The 25,443-nt window shown below is 51.2% G+C and overlaps 1 protein-coding gene across 8 annotated transcripts in view; it reads left to right on the forward strand.

Annotated features, from left to right (window-relative positions):
- The window catches only part of BRD4 (bromodomain containing 4), a 277,955-nt gene that overhangs the window by 245,946 nt on the left and 6,566 nt on the right, over positions 1-25,443 (forward strand). For all 8 annotated transcript variants that reach the window (XM_030197185.1, XM_030197179.1, XM_030197181.1 and 5 more), the window contains 2 exons: positions 16,847-16,977; positions 17,652-17,857. In XM_030197185.1, coding sequence (XP_030053045.1) covers positions 16,847-16,977; positions 17,652-17,857 — 337 coding nt within the window. The remainder of the gene's footprint in view (positions 1-16,846; positions 16,978-17,651; positions 17,858-25,443) is intronic.

Here is a 25,443-nt window from a genome sequence, read left to right on the forward strand (position 1 = left end):
GCTGCTTTAAGTTTAAAGGCCTCAATTTGTGGCTCCTATGTGGCCAGGGTGTGCCTGACGCGCAGCGTGCTTCCCCCTCGGATCCTTCCTTGAGGGCTGATTGGCTGGCCCTGGAATCGGGCTTGGCCTACTTGGCAGGCTGGCTGTATGATGTCTTGAGAGCCTCGGCTAAAGGTATGGCTCAGACAGTCTCTGCGCGGCGGTGGCTTTGGCTGAAGCATTGGTCTGCTGACCACGCCTCTAAGTCTCGCCTGGCTAAGTTGCCTTTTAAAGGCAAGCTGCTCTTTGGGGTCGAGCTGGACAAGATTGTGACCGATCTCAGCACGTCTAAGGGCAAGAGGTTATGGGAGGTCAGGGCTCAGGCCAATGGTGCCCGCCCCGGTTCCTCCAAAGGACGGTTTCAGGAAGCCCGTCGGTACTGCCCGGGCAAGTCGAACTCCTCTGCCCCCTCTTCCATCAAAAGGAATTTCTCCCCCAAACAGCATTCCTTTCGCAGAGACCGCCGTCCCGGAGGTGCCTCCTCCGGTCCTCCCCCAGGGTCTCGTACCCAGTGACGGGGCGCTGGTCCATGGCCCAGAGCAGATTGGAGGACGCCTATCCTCGTTTCTGGGCGAGTGGACCAGGGTAACTTCAGACGCTTGAGTGCTGGAAGTCATCAGAGACGGCTACAAGCTAGAGTTCTGCCGACCCTTAAGAATCGGGTTTGTGCACTCTCCCTGCAAGTCTCCAGTCAAGCTGTGGCAGTGCAGCAGACTTTGGACAATCTGATCCGCCTGGGTGCGGTCGTTCCGGTGCCAGAAGGTCACCCTGGCAAGGGACGTTACTCCATTTACTTTGTGGTACCTAAGAAAGGAGGTTTTGTCTGGCCTATCCTCGACCTCAAAGGGGTCAATCGGGCCTTGGAAGTTCGGCACTTTCGCATGGAGACTCTCCGCTCTGTTATAGCGGCAGTGCAGGCAGGGGAGTTCCTGGCATCCTTGGACATCAAGGAAGCTTACTTGCATATTCCCATCTGGCCTCCTCATCAACGCTTTCCGCATTTTGCAGTTCTGAGGACACTCCCAGTTCAGAGCCCTCCCTTTCGGGTTGGCTACTGCTCCGCGGACCTTCTCCAAGTTATGGTGGTCATCGCGGCCTTCCTACGCAAGAAAGGAGTACAAGTCCATCCTTATAGTAACATAGTAGATGACGGCAGAAAAAGACCTGCACGGTCCATCCAGTCTGGCCAAGATAAACTTGTGTATACCTTACCTTGATTTGTACCTGTCTTTCTCAGGGCACAGACCGTATAAGTCTGCCCAGCAGTTTTTCCTGCCTCCCAACCACCTGTCCCTCCTTCCATCACCGGCTCTGGCACACACCGTATAAAAGTCTGCCCTCCCCTATCCTCACCTCCCAACCACCAACCCCTCTTCCCCCCACCTGCTCTGCCACCCAATTGTAGCTAAGCTTCTGAGGATCCATTCCTTCTGCACAGGATTCCTTTATGCACATCCCATGCATGTTAGAATTCCGTTACAGTTTTCATCGCCACCACCTCCCGCGGGAGGGCATTCCAAGCATCCACCACCCTCTCCGTGAAAAAATACTTCCTGACATCTTTTCTGAGTCTGCCCCCCTTCAATCTCATTTCATGTCCTCTCGTTCTACCGCCTTCCCATCTCCGGAAAAGATTCGTTTGCGGATTAATACCTTTCAAATATTTGAACGTCTGTATCATATCACCCCTGTTCCTCCTTTCCTCCAGGGTATACATGTTCAGGTCAGCAAGTCTCTCTTCATAAGTTTTGGAACGCAAATCCCATACCATCCTCGTAGCTTTTCTTTGCACCGCTTCCATTTTTTTGACATCCTTCGCAAGGTACGGCCTCCAAAACTGAACACAGTACTCCAGGTGGGGCCTCACCAACGTCTTATACAGGGGCATTAAAACCTCCCTTCTTCTGCTGGTCACACCTCTCCCTATACAGCCTAGCAATCTTCTAGCTACGGCCACCGCCTTGTCACACTGTTTCGTCGCCTTCAGGTCCTCGGATACTATCACCCCAAGATCCCTCTCCCCGTCCGTGCCAATCAGACTCTCCCCGCCTAACACATACGTCTCCCTTGGATTTCTACTCCCTAAGTGCATCACTTTGCATTTTTTCGCATTGAATTTTAATTGCCAAACGTTAGACCATTCTTCTAGCTTCTTCAGATCTTTTTTCATGTTTTCCACTCCCTCCGGGGTGTCCACTCTGTTGGAAATCTTGGTGTCATCCGCAAAAAGGCAAACTTTACCTCGTAACCCTTCGGCAATGTCACTCACAAATATATTGAACAGAATCGGCCCCAGCACCGATCCCTGGGGCACTCCACTACTCACCTTTCTCTCCTCCGAGCAAACTCCATTCACCACCACCCTCTGGCATCTGCCCGTCAACCAGTTCCTAATCCAGTTCACCACTTCGGGTCCTATCTTCAGCCCATCTAGTTTATTCAAGAGCCTCCTGTGGGGAACCGTGTCGAAAGCTTTGCTGAAATCTAAATAGATTACGTCCATAGCACGTCCTTGATTTAATTCTCCCGTCACCCAGTCAAAGAATTCAATGAGATTCGTTTGGCACGATTTCCCTTTGGTGAAACCATGTTGTCTCGGATCTTGCAACTTATTTGCTTCCAGGAAATTCACTATCCTTTCCTTCAGCATCGCTTCCATTACTTTACCAATAACCGAAGTGAGGCTTACCGGCCTGTAGTTTCCAGCCTCTTCCCTATCACCACTTTTGTGAAGAGGGACCACCTCCGCCGTTCTCCAGTCCCTCGGAACCTCTCCCGTCTCCAAGGATTTATTAAACAAATCTTTAAGAGGACCCGCCAGAACCTCTCTGAGCTCCCTCAATATCCTGGGGTGGATACCGTCCGGTCCCATGGCTTTGTCCACCTTTAGCTTTCCAAGTTGTTGATAAACTCTCTCTTCCGTGAACGGTGCTCTATCCGCTCCATTCTCAGGTGTACTTTTGCCAGTCCCTAGCGGTCCTTCTCCAGGATTTTCTTCTGTGAAAACAGGGCAAAAGTATCTATTTAGCAAATTGGCTTTTTCTTCATCATATCTGGATGACTGGTTGATCCAAGCCCCCTCTTATGCAGAGTGCGGCAGAGCTTCAGACCAGGTGATTGCTCTTTTGAGCTCCCTGAGGTGGATCATCAACTGGGAGAAAAGCCAGCTGCGCCCGACTCAGTCCCTGGAGCATCTGGGAGTTCGATTCGACCCCCAAGTGGGCAGAGTGTTCCTGCCAGACAATCGGATTGTCAAGCTTCAGGCTCAGGTGGACAAGTTCCTAGCAGCCTCTTCTCTTCGGGCTCAGGACTATGGGCAGCCTTTGGGCTCTATGACGGCCACGATGGAAGTAATGCCCTGGGTCAGGGCCCATATGAGACCTATACAGCTCTCTCTGCTGCAGCGATGGACTCCAGCTTCAGAGGATTACGCTGTGCGCCTTCCCTTGGATCCAGCGGTGCGCAAGGCGCTGAGCTGGTGGCTGAGGCCAGACAAGCCGTCCGCAGGAATGCCTCTTGTGGACCCCGGAGTGGGTTTTCGTCACGGCGGACGCCTCTTTGTGGAGCTGGGGAGCCCACTGCTTGGGAAGGACAGCGCAGGGGCTCTGATCCCCTGCAGAGGCAGAGTGGTCTATCAACCTCCCGGAACTGGCGCTGAAGCCAGTACTGGTCCTGTCGCACAATGCCAGGGCTGTGGCCTATGTCAATCACCGGGGAGGTACCAGGAGCGCCCCTCTAGCCAAGGAGGCCATGAAGCTATGCCTGTGGGCGGAGGCAAACCTGGAACAGCTGTCGGCGGCCCACATTGCGGGAGTCATGAATATTGCTCAGGCGTTCTTGGACATCACGAAGCGCTGGGGCCAGCCGAGCCTAGATTTGATGGCGTCTTCAGCCAATTGCCAAGTGCCGCGATTTTTCAGCAGAGGACGGGACCCTCGATCTCTGGGAGTAGATGCTCTTCTCCCACAGTGGCCGACACAGGAGCTCCTCTTTGTGTTCCCGCCTTGGCCCATGTTGGGCAGGGTGCTAGGCCGGGTGGCAAAGCATCCGGGCCGGATAATCCTGGTGGGTCCGGACTGGCCCAGACGTCCCTGGTATGCGGACTTGATCAGGCTCTCAGTGGACGGACCTCTGCAGATGCCAGCGGAGCGGGGCCTGTTGCATCAGGGTCCCGTGGTGATGGAGGATCCCTCCCTTTTTGGTCTTACGGCCTGGCTATTGAGCGGCAGCGTCGGACCAAGCAGAGCTTCTCAGACAAGGTCATCGCCACTATGCTGAGAGCGAGGAAGCGCTCTACTTCTACTGATTACGCCAGGGTTTGGCGTACCTTTGCATCGTGGTGTGAGGCAGGCTCACTTTCTCCCTTCACTGCTCCAATTTATCAGTGTTGGCGTTCCTGCAAGAAGGTCTGGAAAAAGGCCTGTCGCTCAGTTCCCTTAAGGTCCAGGTAGCTGCCCTTGCTTCCTTCAGGGGTCACCTGAAGGGTGTTTCCCTGGCATTGCAGCCAGATGTGGTGCGCTTTCTCAAGAGAGTTATTCACCTGCGCCCTCCTCTGCACGCAGTGGTACCTGCGTGGAATCTCAATCCGGTGCTGAGAGCCTTGCAGAAGCCGCCTTGTGAACCCTTGTCGAGGGCATCTCTGAAAGAATAGACGTTGAAAGCAGTCTTTTGGTGGCTATCACTTCAGCCAGAAGAGTTTCCGAGCTCTAGGCGCTATCATGTCGAGAGCCTTTTCTGCAGTTCACTGAGGCAGGAGTGTCTATTCGCACAGTGCCTTACTTCCTGCCCAAGATTGGTCCTCGCTTCCATGTGAATCAGCAGCTCTGTCTACCCTCCTTTCGTAGGGAGGACTACCCAGAGGAGTACTCTGCTCTCAAATATTTATTTATTTATTTATTTTTTTATTATTAATAATAAAGTGTACATCCATATACATAGACTTAGAAATAACAGAATTGACTTTAAGGCAGAAAAGAAAAACCAGTACTTACAACCAGATGGTTAAAGTATGACACACTGATTTACATTTGTCTCCAATAATAGGATCAAGATACTAGGAAATATCAACAAAGAAAAAATTAATAATTAACGGAGGGGGCAGCTCGAATATCTACAGCCAACTTTAACAGCACTTAAATTAGGGAGGCAAGGCTACAGGTGATCTAACTGTTTCCTTAGATGATATGAATTGTAATAATTTTAAAGGGGAAAAGAATATGTAATTATTAGCTTCATACGTTATGAAGCATTTACATGGAAATTTTAACAGGAAAGTTGCACCCAAATTAGTCACTCTAGTTTTGTAGGATAGAAATTCCTTCCTCCTTTTTTGAGTGCATCTTGCCAAATCTGGAAAAATTTGAATTTTCCCCCCAAAAAATATATCATTTAAATGACGAAAGTAAAGTCTTAAAATGTTATTTCTATCCAGTTCAAGAGCGAAGGAGACAATCAGCGTAGTTCTCTCTGTGACTATCTCCAGAGAGGTTTCCAGAAACTCAGTAAGATTTAAATCAGGAGGATTCTGTGGTTGATTTTCCCCTTTTTCAGTTCCTGAAATATATTGAGTCCTCGTAATAGGAGGACAAGCCTCCATAGGTATCCCCAATATCTCATTAAAGTATTTCTTAAGAATATCAGTAGCTGAAATCAAGGGAGATTTAGGAAACCTCAAGAACCTGAGATTATTCCTCCTTCCGTTATTCTCCAAGTAGTCTATCTTTCTCTCTTGAATTTCTTTATCTTTTATCATAGACACTGTTAAGTCCTTCAATTGTTTAACTTCTTCCTCAATACCCCCAAGGTTTTGCTTATGTTCCTGAACTTCTATGGACAAATTTTGGGAAGTCTGTTTTAATTCCTTAATTTCGCCAGTCATAGAAACATTCATCTGTAGTAACGTTTTGTTCACCTGCTGGATTGCGTCCCATAATACTTCCATTGTCACCCGGATTGGTCTTGTCAAATCTCCACTCTCTCCAGGAGGTAGTCCTCGGGGAATAGGTGCAGCGGCCTGAAACTGACCCTGCATAGTTGCTCCGTTCACCGGGATAGTAGCGCTGAAAGATCCTCCATCCCCAGGAGACACGCACTCGAGCTGCTGCGGAATCGCCAGCGCCAGCTTACTTCCGGGCTGTGGAGGAGGGGTGAAATCAGGAGGACTCAACGTCACTCCCTCAGCGCTGCGCTCAGGCCCCTGCGGGATCGAGCTTGTCGAAGTAGGAATCCGAGCACCCAGAGTGCTGATTCCGAAGCTCTCAAGAGGTGCCTGCCGCGAGACTGGGGTTGACATCAAGGCCTTGGAGATAGGAACCTGAGTTTTCCCCTTTCTCTTCCCCATCTCGATTGAAAAGAGACGGAGTAAGAGCTTCTGTTGGCACCGCAACTTTCTTTAGACTCAGGAGCTCAGCGCTCACACGACCGTTAGCGCCGCCATCTTGATCGCCTTGTGCTCTCAAATATTTAGATGTGAGACGAGTCATCATCAGATACTTGGAAGTGACCAATGATTTCGGAAGTCGGATCATCTGTTTGTGCTGTTCGCAGGTCCTTGTAAGGGTCTGCAGGCTGCCAAGCCTACAGTGGCACGATGGGTCAAGGAACCCATTGCAGCGGCTTATGTGGCCGCAGGGAAGGTGCTGCCTATCCAGCTGAAGGCTCACTCCACTAGAGCACAGGCGGCCTCGATGGCAGAGGCCGAGTCCGTCTCCTTGGAAGAGATTTGTAGGGCGGCAACTTGGGCATCGGCTCATACCTTCTCTAGACATTACCGCTTGACTGTGGCTGCTCGGGCGGAGGCCCGGTTTGGAGCTTCGGTGTTGCGGTCAGGGATTTCTGTGTCCCGCCCTGGGTGAGTACTGCTTCGGTACATCCCACCAGTCTATGGATTGATCAGCATGATGATATGGAAGGTAAAATTATGTATCATACCTGATAATTTTCTTTCCATTAATCATAGCTGATCAATCCATAGCCCCTCCCAGATATCTGTACTGTTTATATTCTGGTTGCATTTCAGGTTCAAGTTTAGTCTTCAGTTCCTGTTCAGGAGGACTTCGTGTTCAAGTTTTTTTCAATTGGATTCTTCAGGAGTTGAGACGATTTTGTGTTACAGTGAACTGCTGCATTCCTCTCCCCTCCGTTTTACGGGGCTGGATTGAGACCTAAATTCTGCCGGCGCTCCCTCCCGCTTCGTGCGGCTGTAGGGCAACTTTGTACCCCTCCCGCTTCGGCGGTGTTAGGGTCAGTCAGCTCCTCCCGCGGTTGCGGTTGCAGGATAAGCCAGATCCCCCCCGCATCGGCGGGGTGGTGTCCCTCCCCCGCTCCGCGGGGATGAGCTGGACAGATTCCCCTCCCCCACTTGTGTGGGGATGAGCTGGGTTAATTCCCCTCCCCCGTTTCGGCGGTGGTGAGCTGGGCAGAGTGTCCCTTTGTGGGTGTAATTCTCTAAGTGCTGAGTCCTGCGGATGGAGCTTTGATATCGACATACTGAGGAGTTTCCGGCAGCACATGACCACATATAGGGAGGCAAAAGGATTGCTCTCTCTATCCACCTGCTGGTAGATGGACACAACCCACCAGTCTATGCATTGATCAGCTATGATTAATGGAAAGAAAATTATCAGGTATGATACATAATTTTACCTTTTGATTTCTCTGCTCTAGCGGTACAGGTAGCCATCTGTGGTTCCTTGGTGGCCAGGGCTTGTTTTCACTGATCCGAAAAGGTTTTGGATAGGACGTCAGATGATTTTTCTTAATCGATGCAGCGGTGGCGAAGATTGAGATGGGATCTGCTTTCCTGGTGGCTACCCTGTGTGATTTGCTGAGAGCTTCTTCTATTGTCTTAAGTGTGGCCACTCGTCGTTCCCTGTGACTTCAAGGATGGTCTGCGGATGCGGCCTCTAAGTCAAAGCTTAGTAAGTTTCCCTTTCGAGGCTCTTTCTTGTTTGGTTGAGGATTTGGACAAGTTGGTTAAGAGTCATAGAGATACTAAAGTTCCTCTGCTTCCTGAGGGTTGTCCACAGTCGGCAGGTCGTGGGCTGCTATCCTTTTGGAGCTATAGTTGGGATTTTTGTTGGTTTAGAGCCGTCAGAGTGGCTCCCGCTCAGAAGACAAGGTTTTTTCAGAGGTCCGAATTCTTTCAAAGGGCTTGGCATGGCGGCAGATATGCAGGATCTTCCTTTCTTGCCCCTGTGCGTCCTTCCCAATAAAGGTTTCCGAGCCCAGCCTCTAATTCCTGTAGGAGCTCGCTTAACTCAGTTTTATTGGAGGTGGACCTTTATGAAGGTCACGGTCGTGGTGGCAGCGGCCCCCAGAAGAGGGCATTGTAGTATATCCCATATCAAGAGAGTGTAGAAGTCACAGCTCGGGTGGTTATTTCTTCAGTCCCTTGGGTGGGTGGTGAACTCTCTCAAGAGTCGCTTGGTACCATCTCAGACTCTCACCTATCTCAGAGTCTCCGTCGATACTCAAGCTTCAAGATCGGGTATGGAGTCTCTTGCTGAAACTGGTGCCATATGCCAGAGATTATCTTCAGGTGCTGGGACTATAAAGGTGTTTCCTTGGGCTACAGCACACAGGAGATCTCTACGGAGGTCCCTTTTGTCCCGTTGGTCTCTGCAGACAAATTCTCTGATTATCAGATTACCTCTCAAGAGTGCTGGAATGCAAGAGCCTCCGTTGGTGGCTCCGGACAGGCAGTCTGACCAAGAGGATTCCTTTATGGCCACCTCAGTGGATTCAGATGACAACCGATGCCAGTCTCAGGGTCTGGGGAGCTCACTGTCAGGGGCACCTTGCGCACGGCCTTTGGAGCCAGGAGGAAGCGTGCTACTTGATAAATCTATTGGAAACCAGAGCAGTTCAGTTGGCCCTAGAAGTGTTCGACATCTTTTAGAAAGTAAGCCAGTGTGCATCCTCTCTGACAATGTGACAGCAGTATCTTATGTCAGTCGTCAAGGAGGGACCAGGAGTCATCGATTGGCCCAGGATTTGGCTTTGCTCTTGACTTGGGCAGAACTTTATCTTTGGAGGCTGTTAGCATCTCATGTGGCGGGAACAACAAATGTTCAAGTAGACTGTCACCACACTCTGAACCCAGGAGAATGGATACTCAGCGTGTTGGCATTTTTGGTGAACTCCGGTCATAGATTTTATGGCTGCTGGGTCTTCTTTACGGTTTTCCTCCGTGGCCACTTCTAGGACGTCTCATTCAGAGGATCGAAGCACACAGGGGACTGGTAGTGTTGGTAGCTCCAGATTGGCCCGCATGCCTTGGTATGCCAATCTCATCCATCTCATCTTGGACACTCCACTGAAGCTGCCACAGTCTCCCGGGCTCCTGTATCAGGGACCAGTAGTTCATCCGGACCCTGCTCAGTTTTGTCTTACAGCTTGGCTCTTGAAAGGGCATGATTGATGAAGAGGGGTTACTTACCAAATGTGATTGTCAGGATGCTTCGGTCGAGGTGTCATTCCACTTTTCTGAGTTATATTCCAACTTGGTGGGTGTTTGGGTCCTGGTGTGCAGATCGGAATGTTTCTCCATTTCAAGCTTCAGTAGCCCAAGATCTTGGATTTTCTGCAGGTTGGGTCAGACAAAGGCTTAGCGCTTGCTTCTCTTAAAGTGCAGGTGGCAGCTTTGTCTTGTTTTTGTGGTCACGTCAAAGGGAAATCCTTAGCCAGTCATCCAGATGTGCTTTGTTTCCTGTGAGGAGCAGGTTTGATCTGCCCTCCTCCTAGGCCCGTTTTTCCGGTTTGGGATCTCAATTTGGGTTTTTTTGGTTCTTACTAAGCCTCCCTTTGAGCCTTTGTCAGTTTGTTCCCTTAAGGATTTGACACTCAAAGACAGTGTTTTGGGTTTCCATAGCCTCTGCTCTACTTGCCTAGAGTTCTCTGAAGATAGGGTCATTTTACATACCATTCCTTCTTTCCTTCCTAAGGTCATGTCACAATTCCATTTAAATCACACTGTAGTTTTGCCAGTGCTTGGTTCTTCATCTGGTTCAGAAGAACAGCGGCTGTTACGTCAACTGGATGCCGAGCAAGTTCTCAAGCAATATTTCCTTGCATTCAGCAGCAGATGAATCCATTAACTGATGGGGTTGTATCCGCCTACCAGCAGGTGGAGATAGAGAACACTGAAAAACCACAGTGACCCTTGGACGGCAAGCCCCTTCTGCCTTCAGTATTTCTCTATCTCCCAGCAGGTGTGGACGTCTCTTCATCAGCTCCTGGATTTCTGCCTGGGGTGGCTCCTGTGCTTTGCCAGTAGAGCGGGGGTGTTGTGGCTGGTGGTGCCCACTTTAAAGGCATATAGGTTCCCCCTTTCCCTGCCTTACCCATTCCCTCCCTCCTCCCGGAATCCCTCTGTTGCTGCCTGCCTCCAACTTTCCTCACAGCGTTAAAAAAAAAAAAAAGCTAGCTTATACAGCTTTGCTATTTCTGAGGCTTTCTCCAGAGATTCTGGTTCAGTGCAGCTTGACTGGAGCTCATTGACTCGGTCTTCTGAGGCGAGAGTGGTGCCCAGCTCCTCCGGGGAGGTTCCCTCGGACAGCGTTCTGTGTGGGGTAAGTTTTGGCGCGAAGCCGCCATTTTATTTCTATGTTTCAGTCCAGTTGGGCGATGGCTGCTGAAGGAGTTAAGCGCTGCTCCCGCTGTGATAATTACAGGTCAGCAGCAGGGCTTTGCAGTATGTGCTCCTTAGACGCTCGTGCTAGCACGAGCATGGCGAGTGGTGATTCTTCTCGCTCGATGGAGCTGGCAGCGGGCGCCATTTTGGAAGCACCGCATGACTCAACCCTCGCGGTTGCGGAGGAGTCTGAGTGAAGGGGGACGCCTCGTTCGAGGCTGCTAGAGGAGCTCCAGCCTCCGCTTCTCCTAATTTGGGGGACGGAGGGCCAGAGTGAGTTTTTTACCCCGGAGTTTCTGCTACTGATGATTAAGGTCTTCATGTTAAAAAGAACTCTGCCGCAGGTGTCTGACACTGCGTTGCATTCTGGATTGCCTCCAGGTTTTGATGGCCCAGGGATGGCTGCAGATGTTTATTCTTCCCCCGAGCGTTGGAAGGACGCTAGACGTAGAATGGTAAATTCCCCATCTGAGAGTGGCACATCTGCCTCCCCCCCCACCCCCGCCCCGGTGGTCAGGCTGTGGGGAGTCTGAGGGATCTGGCAGGCCCTCATGGACGGATGATCCAGATGAGGGTTCCTGTTTGCCACTGGACTTGGATGATCCCAATGCGGTTCGGATTTTCCACCACGACGAGCTGCCAGCTCTCATTGCTGACGCCTTGCAGGCCCTCTTGATTGATGATCCTGCCGAGGGCAATGCCTCCTCTGTTAATCCTAGGATGGTGAGTACTAAGAAGCCTGCTCGAGCTTTTCCTGTGCATGACTCCATCCAGGAGCTTATTTCAGCTCAATGGTCTGACCCCGATGGGCCTTTGAAAGTAGCCAGGGCTTTGGGTCAGCTTTACCCTCTGAGTGAGGATCACTTGGCCCCTTTTGGGATGCCTAAAGTGGATGCGTGGGTCACGGCGGTGACTAAAAAGACCACTGTCCCAGGAGAGGGAGGGGTCGCTTTGAAAGACATGCAGGACCGGCGGCTAGAATGCACGCTGAAGCGGTCCTTTGAAATATCGGGCGACTATTTGCAGTTCCTATGCAGCCCGGGCCTGTTTATTCCTGGTTACAACAGGCGGTGGATCAGCCACAGATGGTGCGGGGTCCCTCTCTGAGGTTGCCCCGTGGATGGAGTCCTGTCATTTTTGGCTGATGCCCTTTATAATCTGGTCAGAGCTTCGGCTAAGCAGATGTCTGTGGCGGTTTCTGCCCGCCGCCTTCTTTGGCTGAGGCATTGGGCGGCTGACATGGCCTCTAAGCAAAGGCTGGTGAGGTTACCCTTTCAGGGCCTTCTGTTATTTGAAGAGGAATTACTACTACTACTACTACTTAACATTTCTAAAGAGCTACTAGGGTTATGCAGCGCTGTACAATTTAACATGGAAGGACAGTCCCTGCTCAAGGAGCGTACAGTCTAAAAGACAGGTTTACAATCTAAAAGACAAGTGTACAGTCAAAAGACAAGTGTAGAGTCAGTCTGACTCTACACTTGTCTTTTGACTGTACACTTTGAGAATATTGTTAGACCTAGGGGACTCTAAGTCCCAACGGTTACCTGAGGATAGGCCGAGGCCTTCTTCCCAAGGTCCTGTGTTTCCCTCCTCTTCCAGACCTCGCTTCCGTGAAGCTCACAGGTATCGCCCGGGTTTTCTCATTGTGCCCGTTTTTCTCAATGTGCCCGTTTTCAGCAGAGGAACTCCTTTCGTGTGGACAAACGTTCTGCAGCGGCCGGGTCACGGCCAGGAGTTCAGGGGCGTCCACAATGATGGGGCACCGGTCCACTCCTCGATTCCTGTAGTAGGATGTCTTTCCTTCTTTCTCGAGGAGTGGACCAAGATTACTTCAGATCAGTGGGTCCTGGACCTGATCAGAGAAGGTTACCGACTGGAATTCGGTGCCCCGGTGAGAGACTTGCTTTGGAGTCCCGATGCGGCACTGCCGTCAAACGGGTGGCGGTAGAGGAGACCATGCAAGTCTTGCTGCACCTCGGAGCGGTGATCCCGGTGCCTCCCGTCGAACGCGGCTGCGGTCGCTACTCCATTTATTTTGTGGTGCCTCGAAAAGGCGGGTCTTTCAGACTGATCCTCGACCTATGAAGAGTCAACAAGGCCCTAAGAGTTGTGTCACTTGGAAACCCTGCACTCCGTCCTTGCAGCGGTACAGCCAGGAGAGTTTCTCACGTCTCTGCACCTAAAAGAAGAGTATTTGCACATTCCTATTTGGCCTCTGCATCAGCGGTTTCTCCGGTTTGCGGTGTTGGCCAACATGTTTTGGGCCTTGCCTTTCGGCCTAGCCACAACTCCCCATACCTTTTTCAAGGTAATGGTGGTGGTAGCTGCCTTTCTCAGGCAAGAGGGTATCAGAGTTCACCCTTATCTCGACGACTGGCTCATCAGAGCAGATTCAGCAGGCGAAAGCTGTCTTGCCACAGCCAGAGTGGTTACAGTCCTGCAGACTCTGGGCTGGGTGGTCAATATACCCAAAAGTCACCTGACCCCCTCTCAGTCTCTCGAGTATTTGGGGGTCCGGTTCAACATGGCCTTGGGGTTTGTCTTTCTCCCCGACCACAGGCGATGCAAGCTTCAGAAACAGGTCCGTCTGCTCCTGCGGATGCCTCGCCCTTGAGCTTAGGACGTTGTCCAGCTTCTGGGGTCAATGACAGTCACCATGGAGGTGGTTCCCTGGGCAAGAGCTCATATGAGGCCACTGCAGATTGCTCTGCTCCAGCAATGGTTGCCGGTCTCCCAGGAATACCAACGCAGACTAGCGTGGCTCCAAGCGGCCCGGCACAGTATGGATTGGTGGCTCTCCAACAGGATGCTGCGATAGGAAATGCCGCTCGCACTTCCTTCTTGGTGCCTGGTGATAACGGATGTCAGCCTTTCGGGCTGGGGAGCTCATTGCCAGGGAAGCTATGCTCAGGGTCAGTGGACACCCGTGGAAGCGGGGTGGTCCATCAATCGCTTGGAACTGAGAACGCTATTCCAGGCTCTTCTGGCTTTCCACAAGATTCTGTAGGGGATTGCTGTCCGAGTTCTGTCAGACAACACGACAGCGGTGGCCTACATCTATCGTCAGGGCGGCACTCAGTGCAGGGCCCTGGCCGCGGAGGCCGCTCAGATTTTACTCTGGGCCGAGCTCCACTTGCATCTGCTATCCACAGCTCACATAACAGTCAGAGCAACGTGCAAGCCGATTTTCTCAGCAGGCATCAAATCGACCCGGCGGAATGGGAACTGACAGAAGAAGTTTTCTTCAGATTGGTGCCAAATGGGGGGACTCCGGGATTGGATCTAATGGCGTCAAGTACAAACGCCAAAGACCCTCGCTTTTTCAGCAGAAGGAGAGATCCTTGCTCGGCGGGGTTGGATGCACTGGCTCAACCCTGGCCCTCGGGCCTCCTGTATGTGTTCCCTCCTTTGCCCTTGATAGGGCGAGTCCTCCTGCGGATTCGACGGCACCAGGAACTGGTGATTCTCATCGCTCTGGACTGGCCAAGGCGTCCGTGGTATGCGGATCTACGTCAGATGATGGTGGAGGCTCCATTTCCTTTGCCTTTGGTGCCGAACCTGTTGGTTCAAGGTCCGGTGACTATGGAGGATCCCTGCCGATTTGGTCTTACGGCCTGGCTCTTGAGAGGGCGCAATTGAGAGAGATAGGGGCTACTCTAACAAGGTCATCTCTACTCTCTTGCAGGCCCGCAAACGGTCTACCTCCACAGCTTAGGCTCGGATCTGGCGCAAGTTTGAGGCGTGGTGTGTTTCAAAGGCGATCACACCTACGCGGGCTACAGTCTCACTGGTACTGGACTTTTTGCAGGATGGTTTACAAAAAGGTTGGGCTTATAATTCCCTGCGGGTTCAAGTGGCAGCATTGGCATGCTTTTGAGGGAAAGTCTCGGGCTTATCCCGTGCTGCTCATCCGGACATTGTCTGATTTCTCAGAGGGACGCTTCGGCTCCGTCCTCCCGTGCGGTTGCCTTGTCCGGCCTGGAACTTGGGGCTGGTGTTGAAGGCTATTCAGCGTTCGCCTTTCGAGCCGCTTAAGCAAACTTCGGAGAAGGATGTGACTCTCAAGACAGTCTTTTTGGTGGCCATTACATTGGCTAGACGCGTATCTGAACTTCAGGCGCTGTCCTGTTGAGACCCTTTTCTACAATTCTCAGAGTCCGGAGTAACGGTATGTACAGTGCCTTCCTTCCTGCCCAAGTGGTTTCAGCATTTCACCTGAAACAGCCCATTTTTCTTCCTTTCTTTTCTAGGGAAGACTTTCCGGATTCCTCTGGGCAATTACATCTTTTGGATGTCCGCAGGGCTCTGTTGCAGTATCTACAGATGTCAAATTACTTCAGGACTTCTGATCAGCTTTTTGTATTGTTGACAGGTCCTCGACGCGGGTGTCCGCGTCTAAGGCCACTATAGCCCGTTGGCTCAGGGAAGTCATTTTTTTTTTCTGCGTATCTGCTTTCAGGACGGTCTCCACCTGAAGCATTTAGGGTACATTCCACGAGGGCGATGTCTTCCTCGTGGGCTCAAATGGGTGCACTTTCTCTTCAAGAGATCTGTTGTGTGGCTCCTTGGGCTTCTCAGCTCTCCTTTGTGCAGCATTACAGACTGGATTTTGCAGCGAAGCAGGACGCGCATTTTGGAGCAAAAGTGCTTGCTCGCGGAGGGGCCTGTTCCCACCCTACGTAGGGAGTGCTTTTGTATATCCCATCAGTTAATGGATTCATCTGCTGCTGATGACAAGGAAGGAAAAATTAGGTTCTTCTCTTGGTAATTTTCTTTCCTTTAGTCACAGCAGATGAATCCATGATCCCTCCCTGTCTGGCTTTGTTTTTTGTTCAGATCTTTCATGCAGATATTGTATCTCATCGGGAGAAGTTGAAAACCAGTTTTCGGAATTTCTACATGCTGTTCTATTACAGGAGGTTGAGATCGTCCCTCCTTTGTGTGGTTATTGCTCCGGTTGTGGGACGTTTGTTCGCTGTAAGGAAAGTTTATGTTATTCTACCTTTATGATTCACTCTGCTTTGGAAATTTCAAATACTGAAGGCAGAAGGGGCTTGCCGTCCAAGGGTCACTGTGGTTTTTCAGTGTTCTCTATCTCCACCTGCTGGTGGGCGGATACAACCCCATCAGTTAATGGATTCATCTGCTGTGACTAAAGGAAAGAAAATTACCAAGGTAAGAACCTAATTTTCCCTTGCAGGTTATGGAGGAGTTCCAACAAATAGGTCATCTTTTTCTGCTTCTTGGAGGTGCTCGCAAAGGTATGACGGCATTAAATTCACCATTTCTAGGTGGCTTAAGGAGATGATTACTTCTACTTATCTTCTTTCAGGAAAATCAGTTTCTCAAGGAGTGAAAGCGCTTTCTACCAGGGCACAGGCAGCATCGTGGGCTGAACTCCTCTTGGTGTCCACTTTGGAAATCTATAAAGCAACGACGTGGTCTTCTTTGCATTCCTTTTCTAAACATTACAGGATTAATGTCCAGAGTCATCAGGAGGTGGTGGTCAGTGTGACTGTACTTATGACAAGGTTATTAAGGCCCCTCCCTTAAATGCACTGATCTGTTACTTCCCATCAGTCATTTTCTGGGCCGGTCCAGAGTCATTTTTTTGACCAGTCCGGAAGGACGCTAAGGAAGGAGAAATTAGAACTTACTGCTTTGGTATCCTGTTAGTTTTTGGGTCCTTTTCAGATTTTTTTCGGTTCCACGTAGGGCTGCTTTGAGCATTTGTGCTTTATATACTGTTTTCGTAGCCAAATTTTAAAAAATATGAAATAAAATAACTTGAGGCGCATTATTCAAGTTTGACCAGTGTTTATGGGTGTCTCTAGGAGTCCTATGAGTGGCTGTTCAAGTTCACCTGATGCACAAACAATATGCTCTTTCTGGGTTTTGTATCCTGCTTTGTAAAGATAATACTGAATTTATCTCAGGCCAGCCAAGGCTTTTTTATTGGCTCTCACAAGAGTCAGGATTCTCAGTCTCCACCTGCTAGAAGGCATGCACTACTACTACTATTTAGCATTTTTATAGTGCTACAAAGCGTACGCAGCACTGCACAAACACCCATCAGTCATTTTCTGGGCTGTTCCAGGGGGTCTAAAGGAAAGCAAATTAGCAGGTAAGATCTCATTTCTCCATGGGAAATTGTGTCCTTCTGTTTTCCAGGGCCGGAGATGAAACCCATGGATGGGGGGAGACCTGTAATACGACCCCCTGAACAGACTGTCCCCCCACAGGGGCTCCAAGAGAAAGAAAAGCAGAAGCAGGAGCCCAAAACTCCTGTAGCTCCTAAAAAGGTAATAAATGTGGAGGAGGTCCAGCACCAGTCAAAAAATCATCTTAGGAGCTTGTCCAATACTTAAGGCCCTCTGCCCTAGTGAGACCCACTACAAAGCAAATCAGGGAGTTCATTAACTTATAGTTAAGTGAGAACAGTTATAAGATGGTCTTGCAGAACTTTGTTAATCTATTGGAAATGTATAACCCTGTGTTTGATAAGCACTTCCTGAGTGGCTCCTATAAATACAAACCTTGGAAAATATGAGAATCTATGAGATTTAGATGTGTGGTGATCAAAACTCTTACCGCTTGTTAACTAATAAACATTTTTTCTCTGAGATATATTATTCATGAATTCACCTTTTTCCCAGTTCAAAACAAAAAAAAAACATTTCCTAAATTGTTTGAGAGCTTTTATTAGGGGTTCCTTGGGAATTGTTTTGGCATTCGATCTGTATTTCTACATATCCAAATGGACTAAAACGTTTAGTTTTACAACTTTATTATAGAAGACTCAGTATGCTGGAATGAACCTTTGGGGCCCACCTGCTTTGTTCTAAAAAGGTCCACTAAGTATTTTGTTCCAGCAGTTTGGATTCTGGAGTGGGCTGGAAGGTGGGAGGTGACTGTGGATAACTATTTCCAAGGGTTTACGCTCAGTCTGTAAAGTCTCCCATCTTCCCCTGGTAAGGATCTGAAAATCAAGAACATGGGCTCCTGGGCAAGCCTGGTGCAGAGGCACCCAACCACCCCCTCTTCAACTGTGAAATCCTCCAGCGATAGCTTTGAGCAGTTCCGCAGAGCCGCAAGGGAGAAGGAAGAACGGGAGAAGGCACTGAAGGCTCAGGTGGAGCAGGCAGAAAGAGAGCGGCTGAGACGGGAACAGGAGCGAATGAGGTGAGACCTGTTGAGACTGGAAGTTGTGTACAGTCCCTTTTGTTAGGACTGAGATGATAATGGTTAGTATTACAACCAGGCTGAAGAAATTACTGTATTTGTAGGGAAAGGAGAAAATGTGTACTAGTGAATATTGTACTGTATAGTTTGTAAGTAGTACATAAGTATTGCCACACTGGGACAGACCAAAGGTCCATCAAGTCCAGTATCCTGTTTCCAACAGTGACCAATCCAGGACCCACATACCTGGCAAGATCCCAAAAAAGCTCAATACATTTTATGATGCTTATCCCAGAAATAAGCAGTGGATTTTCTCAAGTCAGTTTAATAATGGTCTATGGACGTTTCCTTTAGGAAGCCGTCCAGCCCCTTTTTAAACCCCACTAAGCTAACCTCCTTTACCACATTCTCTAGCAACGAATTCCAGAGTTTAATTACACGTTGAGTGAAGAAATATTTTCTCACTTTTGTATTAAATTTACTATTTTGTAGCTTCATCGAATGCCCCCTAGTCCTAGTATTTTTGGAAAGAGTAAACAAACGATTCATGTCTACCCGTTCCATGCCACTCATTATTTTATAGACTTCTATCATATGTCCTCTCATCCATCTCTTCTCCAAGCTGAAGAGCCCTAGACGCTTCAGCCTTTCCTCATAGGGAAGTCGTCCCATCCCCTTTATCATTTTCGGCGCCCTTCTCTGTACCTTTTCTAATTTTACTATATCTTTTTTGAGATGCGGTGACCAGAATTGAACACAATATTCGAGGTGTGGTTGCACCATGGACTGATACAAAGACATTATAACGTCCTCACTTTCCCTATCATCAAGCCGATCAATTCATAGACTGGTGGGTTGTGTCCATCTACCAGCAGGTGGAGATAGAAAGCAATCTTTTGCCTCCCTATATGTGGTCATGTGTTCTCTATCTCAGCAGGTGTGTGGTCACACAGCAGCAGCTCTGGCTAGGTCTCCAAGCCTAATTGTTTAGGTTTTGTTGAGTACCTGGGGTTGAGGGCTCTTCGTGAGGAAGTGCAAACCTGGTGGTGCCAGGTCCCTCCTTTTCTCCCCCATCCCGCTGGCTCCGTTAAAAAAGAAAAGAAAAGTTTTTTAAACGTTCAAAAAGGACTTCCATTTGCAGCTGCTCTCTGGAACAAGTCATCGCTGCTCGGAGCAAGAAGCAGGTAATTTTTACCTTTTACTAGCGGGCAGGGGGTTCCCCGAACGGCCTCCACGTGGCTATGGCAAGGGCGCTAAAAGATGCTCCCCGGAACGCGTTCGCGCGGGGCTCAAAGGTAGAGTCGCCCTTTATGGGCGCCCTTTCGGAGCCGGGAGAGTTCACGGTTTTTCCTCCGGCGCCTTTCCCGCCTTAGGCACCCATCCCCCGCTGGCCGCCCTCCCGGTCGTGACCGGCCACGCAGCTCGGTCGGCTTCTTCTTGGGCCGCCCTCGAGATGGGAGACGTTAACAGCTTGGTCGCCCTTGAATCGGGCGACAGTAAGAAGTCGGTGAAATTAAAACGCCCTTCTTCTCGCGTGGCTCCTTCTCGGAGTTTCGTGCCGGACGCCATTTTGGATGCGCAACACGCCTCTCCCCTGCTGCTGAGAGCGCAGTTGGAGGGCACCTCTAGGGCCGCGGCACAGGCTGCAGAAATGCACAGACTGGGGGGTTTCTCCCCTGAGTTCATTTTGCTGCTGCATCAGGCCTTTCTTATGCAGAACACTGCCCCTGCTCACCTCTCTGATCGGGGTGATGAGGCCTCTATGCTTAAGCGCCCTAGGGTGGATCTTCCACCCTCAGGGGACTCGGTCTCCTCTGACATGGATGACGGCAGCGTGTCTGAGTTCTCCCAGAGATCCTTAGCGGAATCTATGGAGGAGACTGATCCTCGCTCGGATGGAGCGGACGACCCCTCTGCAGCGCGGCTTTTTCGCTCAGAGGATTTGCCCAACCTGCTTGTGCAGGCCATGAGCATTTTGAAGATTGCCTCTCCGGAGGAAGGCTCTCTCTCAGCCTCTATTGGCTCCGCCATTATGCTGGGAACGAAGCACCCGCCTAGAACCTTCCACGTTCATGAAGCCATGCAGACCTTAATTTCAGCGCAATGGGATGCCCCTGAGTCGAGCCTGAAAGTAGCCAGGGCTATGTCCCGCCTGTACCCCTTACCTGAGGGGGGACAGGAAGCCTTTGTCTGGCCCACGGTAGATTCCTTAATCACTGCCGTGACTAAGAAAACGGCGCTGCCGGTGGAAGGTGGCACTGCCCTGAAGGACGCCCAAGACAGGAGAATGGAGGCGGCCTTAAAGTCGTCCTTTGAGGCGGCTGCTCTGAGTTTGCGGCTCCTACGTGGCTAGGGTGTGTGTGACTGTTTTGCAGCAGGGTTCTCCCTCGGACCCTTCCTGGAGGGCGGAATGGCCGACCCTGGAGTCGGGTTTGGCCTACTTGGCAGACTTGCTGTATGATGTTCTGAGAGCCTCGGCCAAGGGTATGGCTCAGACAGTCTCTGCGCGGTAGTGGCTCTGGCTTAAGCACTGGTCTGCTGACCATGCCTCTAAATCTCGCCTAGCCAAGCTGCCTTTTAAAGGCAAGCTGCTCTTTGGGGATGAGCTGGACAAGATTGTGACGGAGCTGGGCACGTCCAAGGGCAAGAGGTTGCAGGAGGTCAGGACTCGGGCCGGCAGTGCCCGTCCTGGGTCCTCTAAGGGCCGATTCCAGGAAGCCCATCAGTATCGCCCGGGCAAGTCGGCCTCCTCTGCCTCCGCTTCCTTCAAACGGAACTTCTCCCCCAAGCAGCATTCCTTTTGTAGGGACCGCTGTCCAGGAGGTTCGTCCTCCGGCCCGCCCCCAGGGTCGTGTACCCAATGACTTGGACCTGGTCCATGGCCCAGTGCAGATAGGAGGAAGGTTGTCCTCGTTTCTGGGCGAGTGGACCAGGGTAACTTCAGACGCTTGGGTTCTGGAAGTCATCAGAGATGGTTACAAGCTAGAGTTCTGCCGACCCCTAAGAGACGGGTTTGTAAACTCTCCTTGCAAGTGTCAGGTCAAAGCAGCTGCTGTGCAGCAGACCTTGGACAACCTGATCCACCTGGGCGCGGTGGTCCCGGTGCCAGTAGATCAGCTTGGCAAGGGGCGCTACTCCATTTACTTTGTGGTGCCAAAGAAAGAAGGCTCTGCTCTGCCTATTCTCGACCTCAAGGGAGTCAATTGGGCCTTGAAAGTTCGGCACTTCCGGATGGAGACCCTCTGCTCCGTAATAGCTGCGGTGAAAAAGGGAGAATTCCTGGCCTCCCTGGACATCAAGGAAGCTTACCTACATATTCCCAAATGGCCGCCTCATCAGCGCTTTCTGCGCTTTGCAGTGCTGGGCCGACACTTCCAGTTCAGAGCCCTCCCGTTCGGGTTGGCTACGGCTCCACGGACCTTCTCCAAAGTAATGGTGGTCATTACGGCCTACTTCCGCAAGGAGGGAGTGCAAGTCCATCCCTATCTGGACGACTGGCTGATCCGAGCCCCTTCCTGTGCCTAGTGCGGGAGAGCTACAGACAGGGTCATTGCTCTTCTGAGCTCCCTGGGATGGGTCATCAACTGGGAGAAAAGCCAGCTGCGCCCGACTCAGTCCCTGGAGTATCTGGGAGTTCGATTCGACACCCAAGTGGGCAGAGTGTTCCTGCCAGACAACCGGAGCGTCAAGCTTCGGACCCAGGTGGACCAGTTCCTAGCCGCCTCTACCCTTCGGGCTTGGGACTATGTGCAGCTGTTGGGCTCCATGACGGCCACGATGGAGGTAGTGCCCTGGGCCAGGGCTCATATGAGACCACTACAGCACTCTCTTCTGCGGTGGTGGACTCCAGTCTCGGAGGACTACGCCGTACACCTTCCTTTGGATCCAGCGCTGAGCTGGTAGCTGAGGCCAGGCAAGCTGTCCGCAGGAATGCCTCTTACGACCCCAGAGTGGGTTGTCGTCACGACGGACGCCTGCTTGACGGGCTGGGGAGCCCACTGCCTGGGATGGACAGCGCAGGGGCTCTGGTCTCCTTTAGAGACAAAATGGTCCATCAACCTCCTGGAACTCCGAGCCATTCGGTTGGTGCTTCTAGATTATCTCCCGGCACTGGTGCTGGTGCCTGTACGGGTCCTGTCGGACAATGCCACGGCTGTGGCCTATGTCAATCGCCAGGGAGGTACCAAGAGCGCCCCTCTAGCCAAGGAGGCCATGAAGCTATGCCTGTGGGCGGAAGCGAATCTGGAACAACTGTCGGCGGCCCACATCGCAGGAGTCATGAATGTCAAGGCGGACTTTCTCAGTCGCCATACCTTGGATCCCGGAGAGTGGCAACTGTCTGCTCGGGCGTTCTTGGACATCACGAAACGCTGGGGCCGGCCGAGCCTGGATCTGATGGCGTCCTCGGCCAATTGCCATGTTTTTTCAGCAGAGGACGGGACCCTCGATCTCTGGGAGTCGATGCTCTTCTCCAGCAGTGGCCGGCACAGGAGCTTCTCTACGTGTTCCCGCCCTGGCCCATGATGGGCAGGGTGCTAGGCCGGGTGGTAAAGCATCCGGGCCGGGTGATCCTGGTGGGTCTGGACTGGCCCAGATGTCCCTGGTATGCGGACTTAGTCAGACTCTCGGTGGGTGGCCCTCTGCGGCTGCCAGCGGAGCGGGGCCTCTTACATCAGGGTCCCGTGGTGATGGAGGATCCCTCCCCCTTTGGTCTTAAGTTTAGGAAATATCAAACCTATGTAACTGATATTTTGGAGTAATGTATAGAGATAATTAGTTCAAGGCAGGGTAATCAATCTACTCTTTACCATCTGGAGAGTAAGGGGGGGCTAGAGGGGTTTAAAAACTGTATATAACTGGGAGCAGAAGCAGCTTACGTCAGAAGAAGAAGAGAAGGAGCTGAGACAGAAGCCTGGCTCTTGAGCGGAAGCAGCTGAGGAAGAAGGGCTTCCCAGACAAGGTCATTGCCACTATTCTGAGAGCGAGGAAGCGCTCTACTTCTACCACCTACGCCAGGGTTTGGCGTACCTTTGCGTTGTGGTGCGAGGCAGGCTCTGTATCGCCCTTCACGGCTCCAATTTCTTCAGTGTTGGCATTCCTGCAAGAGGGGCTGGAGAAAGGCCTGTCGCTCAGTTCACTGAAAGTCCAGGTGGCGGCTCTAGCTTGCTTCAGGAGTCGCCTGAAGGGGGCTTCCCTGGCTTCACAGCCAGATGTGGTACACTTTCTCAAAGGAGAATCACCTGCGCCCCCCTCTGCACTCGATAGTGCCTACGTGAAATCTCAATCTGGTACTACGGACCTTGCAGAAGCCGCCCTTCGAGCTCTTGCCAAGGGCATCACTGAAGGACCTGACGCTGAAAGCGGTCTTCCTGGTGGCTATCACATCAGCCAGAAGAGTTTCCGAGCTCCAGGCTCTCTCGTGTAGAGAGCCGTTCCTGCGATTCACTGAGGCAGGAGTATTGATTCGCCCGGTGCCCTCCTTCCTGCCTAAGTTTGTTTCTCGATTCCATGTGAATCAGTAGCTTTACCTACCCTCCTTTCGTAGGGAGGATTACCCAGAGGAGTACCCTGCGCTCAAATACCTGGATGTTAGACGGGTCATCATCAGATACTTAGAAGTGACCAATGATTTCCGGAAGTCGGATCACCTGTTCGTGCTGTTCGCAGGCCCTTGTAAGGGTCTGCAGGCATCTAAGCCCACAGTGGCACGTTGGGTCAAGGAGACGATCGCGGCAGCTTATGTGGCGGCAGAGAAGATTCCGCCTATTCAGCTGAAGGCACACTCTACTAGAGCACAAGCAGCCTCGATGGTGGAGTCCAGATCTGTCTCCTTGGAAGAGATTTGCAGAGCGGTTACTTGGTCGTCGGCTCATACCTTCTCACGACATTACCGTTTGGATGTGGCTGCTCGGGCCGATTCCCAGTTTGGGGCTTCAGTGTTGCGTTCAAGGATTTCCATGTCCCGCCCTGGGTGAGTACTGCTTCGGTACATCCCACCAGTCTATGGATTGATCAGCTTGATGATAGGGAAGGTAAAATTATGTATCATACCTGATAATTTTCTTTCCCTGAATCATAGCCGATCAATCCATAGCCCCTCCCAGATATCTGTATTGTTTGTGTTCTGGTTATATTTCAGGTTCAAGTTCAGTCATCATTTCCTGTTCACGAGGACTTCGTGTTCAAGTTCTTCCAATTGAAGTCTCTTCGAGTTGAGACGATTTTGTGTTACAGTGAGCTGCTGCTTCCTCTCCCCCCGTTTCGGCGGTGGCTGGATTAATAACTAAATTATGCCGGCGCTCCCTCCTGCTTCATGCGGCTGTAGGGTAGCTTTGTATCCCTCCCGCTTCGGCGGTGTTAGTGTAAGCCAGCTCCTCCCGCGGTTGCGGTAGCAGGATAAGCCAGTTCCCCCCGCTTCGGCGGGTATGGTTTCCTGCCCACCGCCCCGGCAGTGGTGCGCTGGAATATTTCCCCTCCCCCGCTTCGGCGGTGGTGAGCTGGGCAGAGTGTCCCTTTGTGGGTGTAATTCTCTAAGTGCTGAGTCCTGCGGATGGAGCTTTGATATCGACATACTGGGGAATTTCCGGCAGCACATGACCACATATAGGGAGGCAAAAGATTGCTCTCTATCTCCACCTGCTGGTAGATGGACACAACCCACCAGTCTATGGATTGATCAACTATGATTAAGGGAAAGAAAATTATCAGGTATGATACATAATTTTACCTTTGTTTTCCATTCCTTTCCTAATAATACCTAACATTCTATTTGCTTTCTTAGCCACCGCAGCACACTGAGCAGAAGGTTTCAACGTATCATCAACAACGATGCCGAGATTCCTTTTTTAGTCGGTGACTCCTAACTTGGAACCTTGCATTATATAGCTGTAGTTCGGGTTCCTCTTTCCCACATTCATCACTTTGCACTTGCTCACATTAAACGTCATCTGCCATTTAGACTCTGTCTCGTAAGGTCCTCTTGTAATTTTTCACAATCCTCTCATGATTTACCCCGGTATGACAGTGTTGTTGACTGTTTGATTATAAGTATTTTAATTGTACTCTGTCAAGGATATATAGATCGTGCAGATACAAAAATATTGTAAATAAGGAGCAGGGGCGTATCTGAACTGCGGCGGTAGGGGGGGCCAGGGCCAGAGAGGGGGGGCACATTATAGCCCCCCCCCCGCCGCCGCCGCCGCCATTGCCGATCCCCCTCCCCCCAGCCGCTGCCATTGCTAACCCTCCCCCTCCGTTGCTCGCCTACCTTCGCTGGCGGGGGACCCCAACCCCCGCCAGCCGAGGTCCGCGTCCTCCTGCCGCTGCCGGCTGCCTTTGGTCCTTTCATTCTTCCATTGAAGCTGGCGCCGACGAAAAAGTTTCTTTTGAATCTGACGTCGCTGCACGTTGCACGTTGTACGTGCAGGACGTCAGACTCAGAAACAATTTCTGAGTCTGACGTCCTGCACGTACAACGTGCAGCGACGTCAGACTCAAAAGAAACTTTCGTCGGCGCCAGCTTCAATGGAAGAATTAAAGGACCAAAGGCAGCCGGCAGCGGCAGGAGGACGCGGACCTCGGCTGGC

The sequence above is a fragment of the Microcaecilia unicolor genome, chromosome 3, assembly GCF_901765095.1.
Source record: "Microcaecilia unicolor chromosome 3, aMicUni1.1, whole genome shotgun sequence".
NCBI lineage: Eukaryota > Metazoa > Chordata > Amphibia > Gymnophiona > Siphonopidae > Microcaecilia > Microcaecilia unicolor.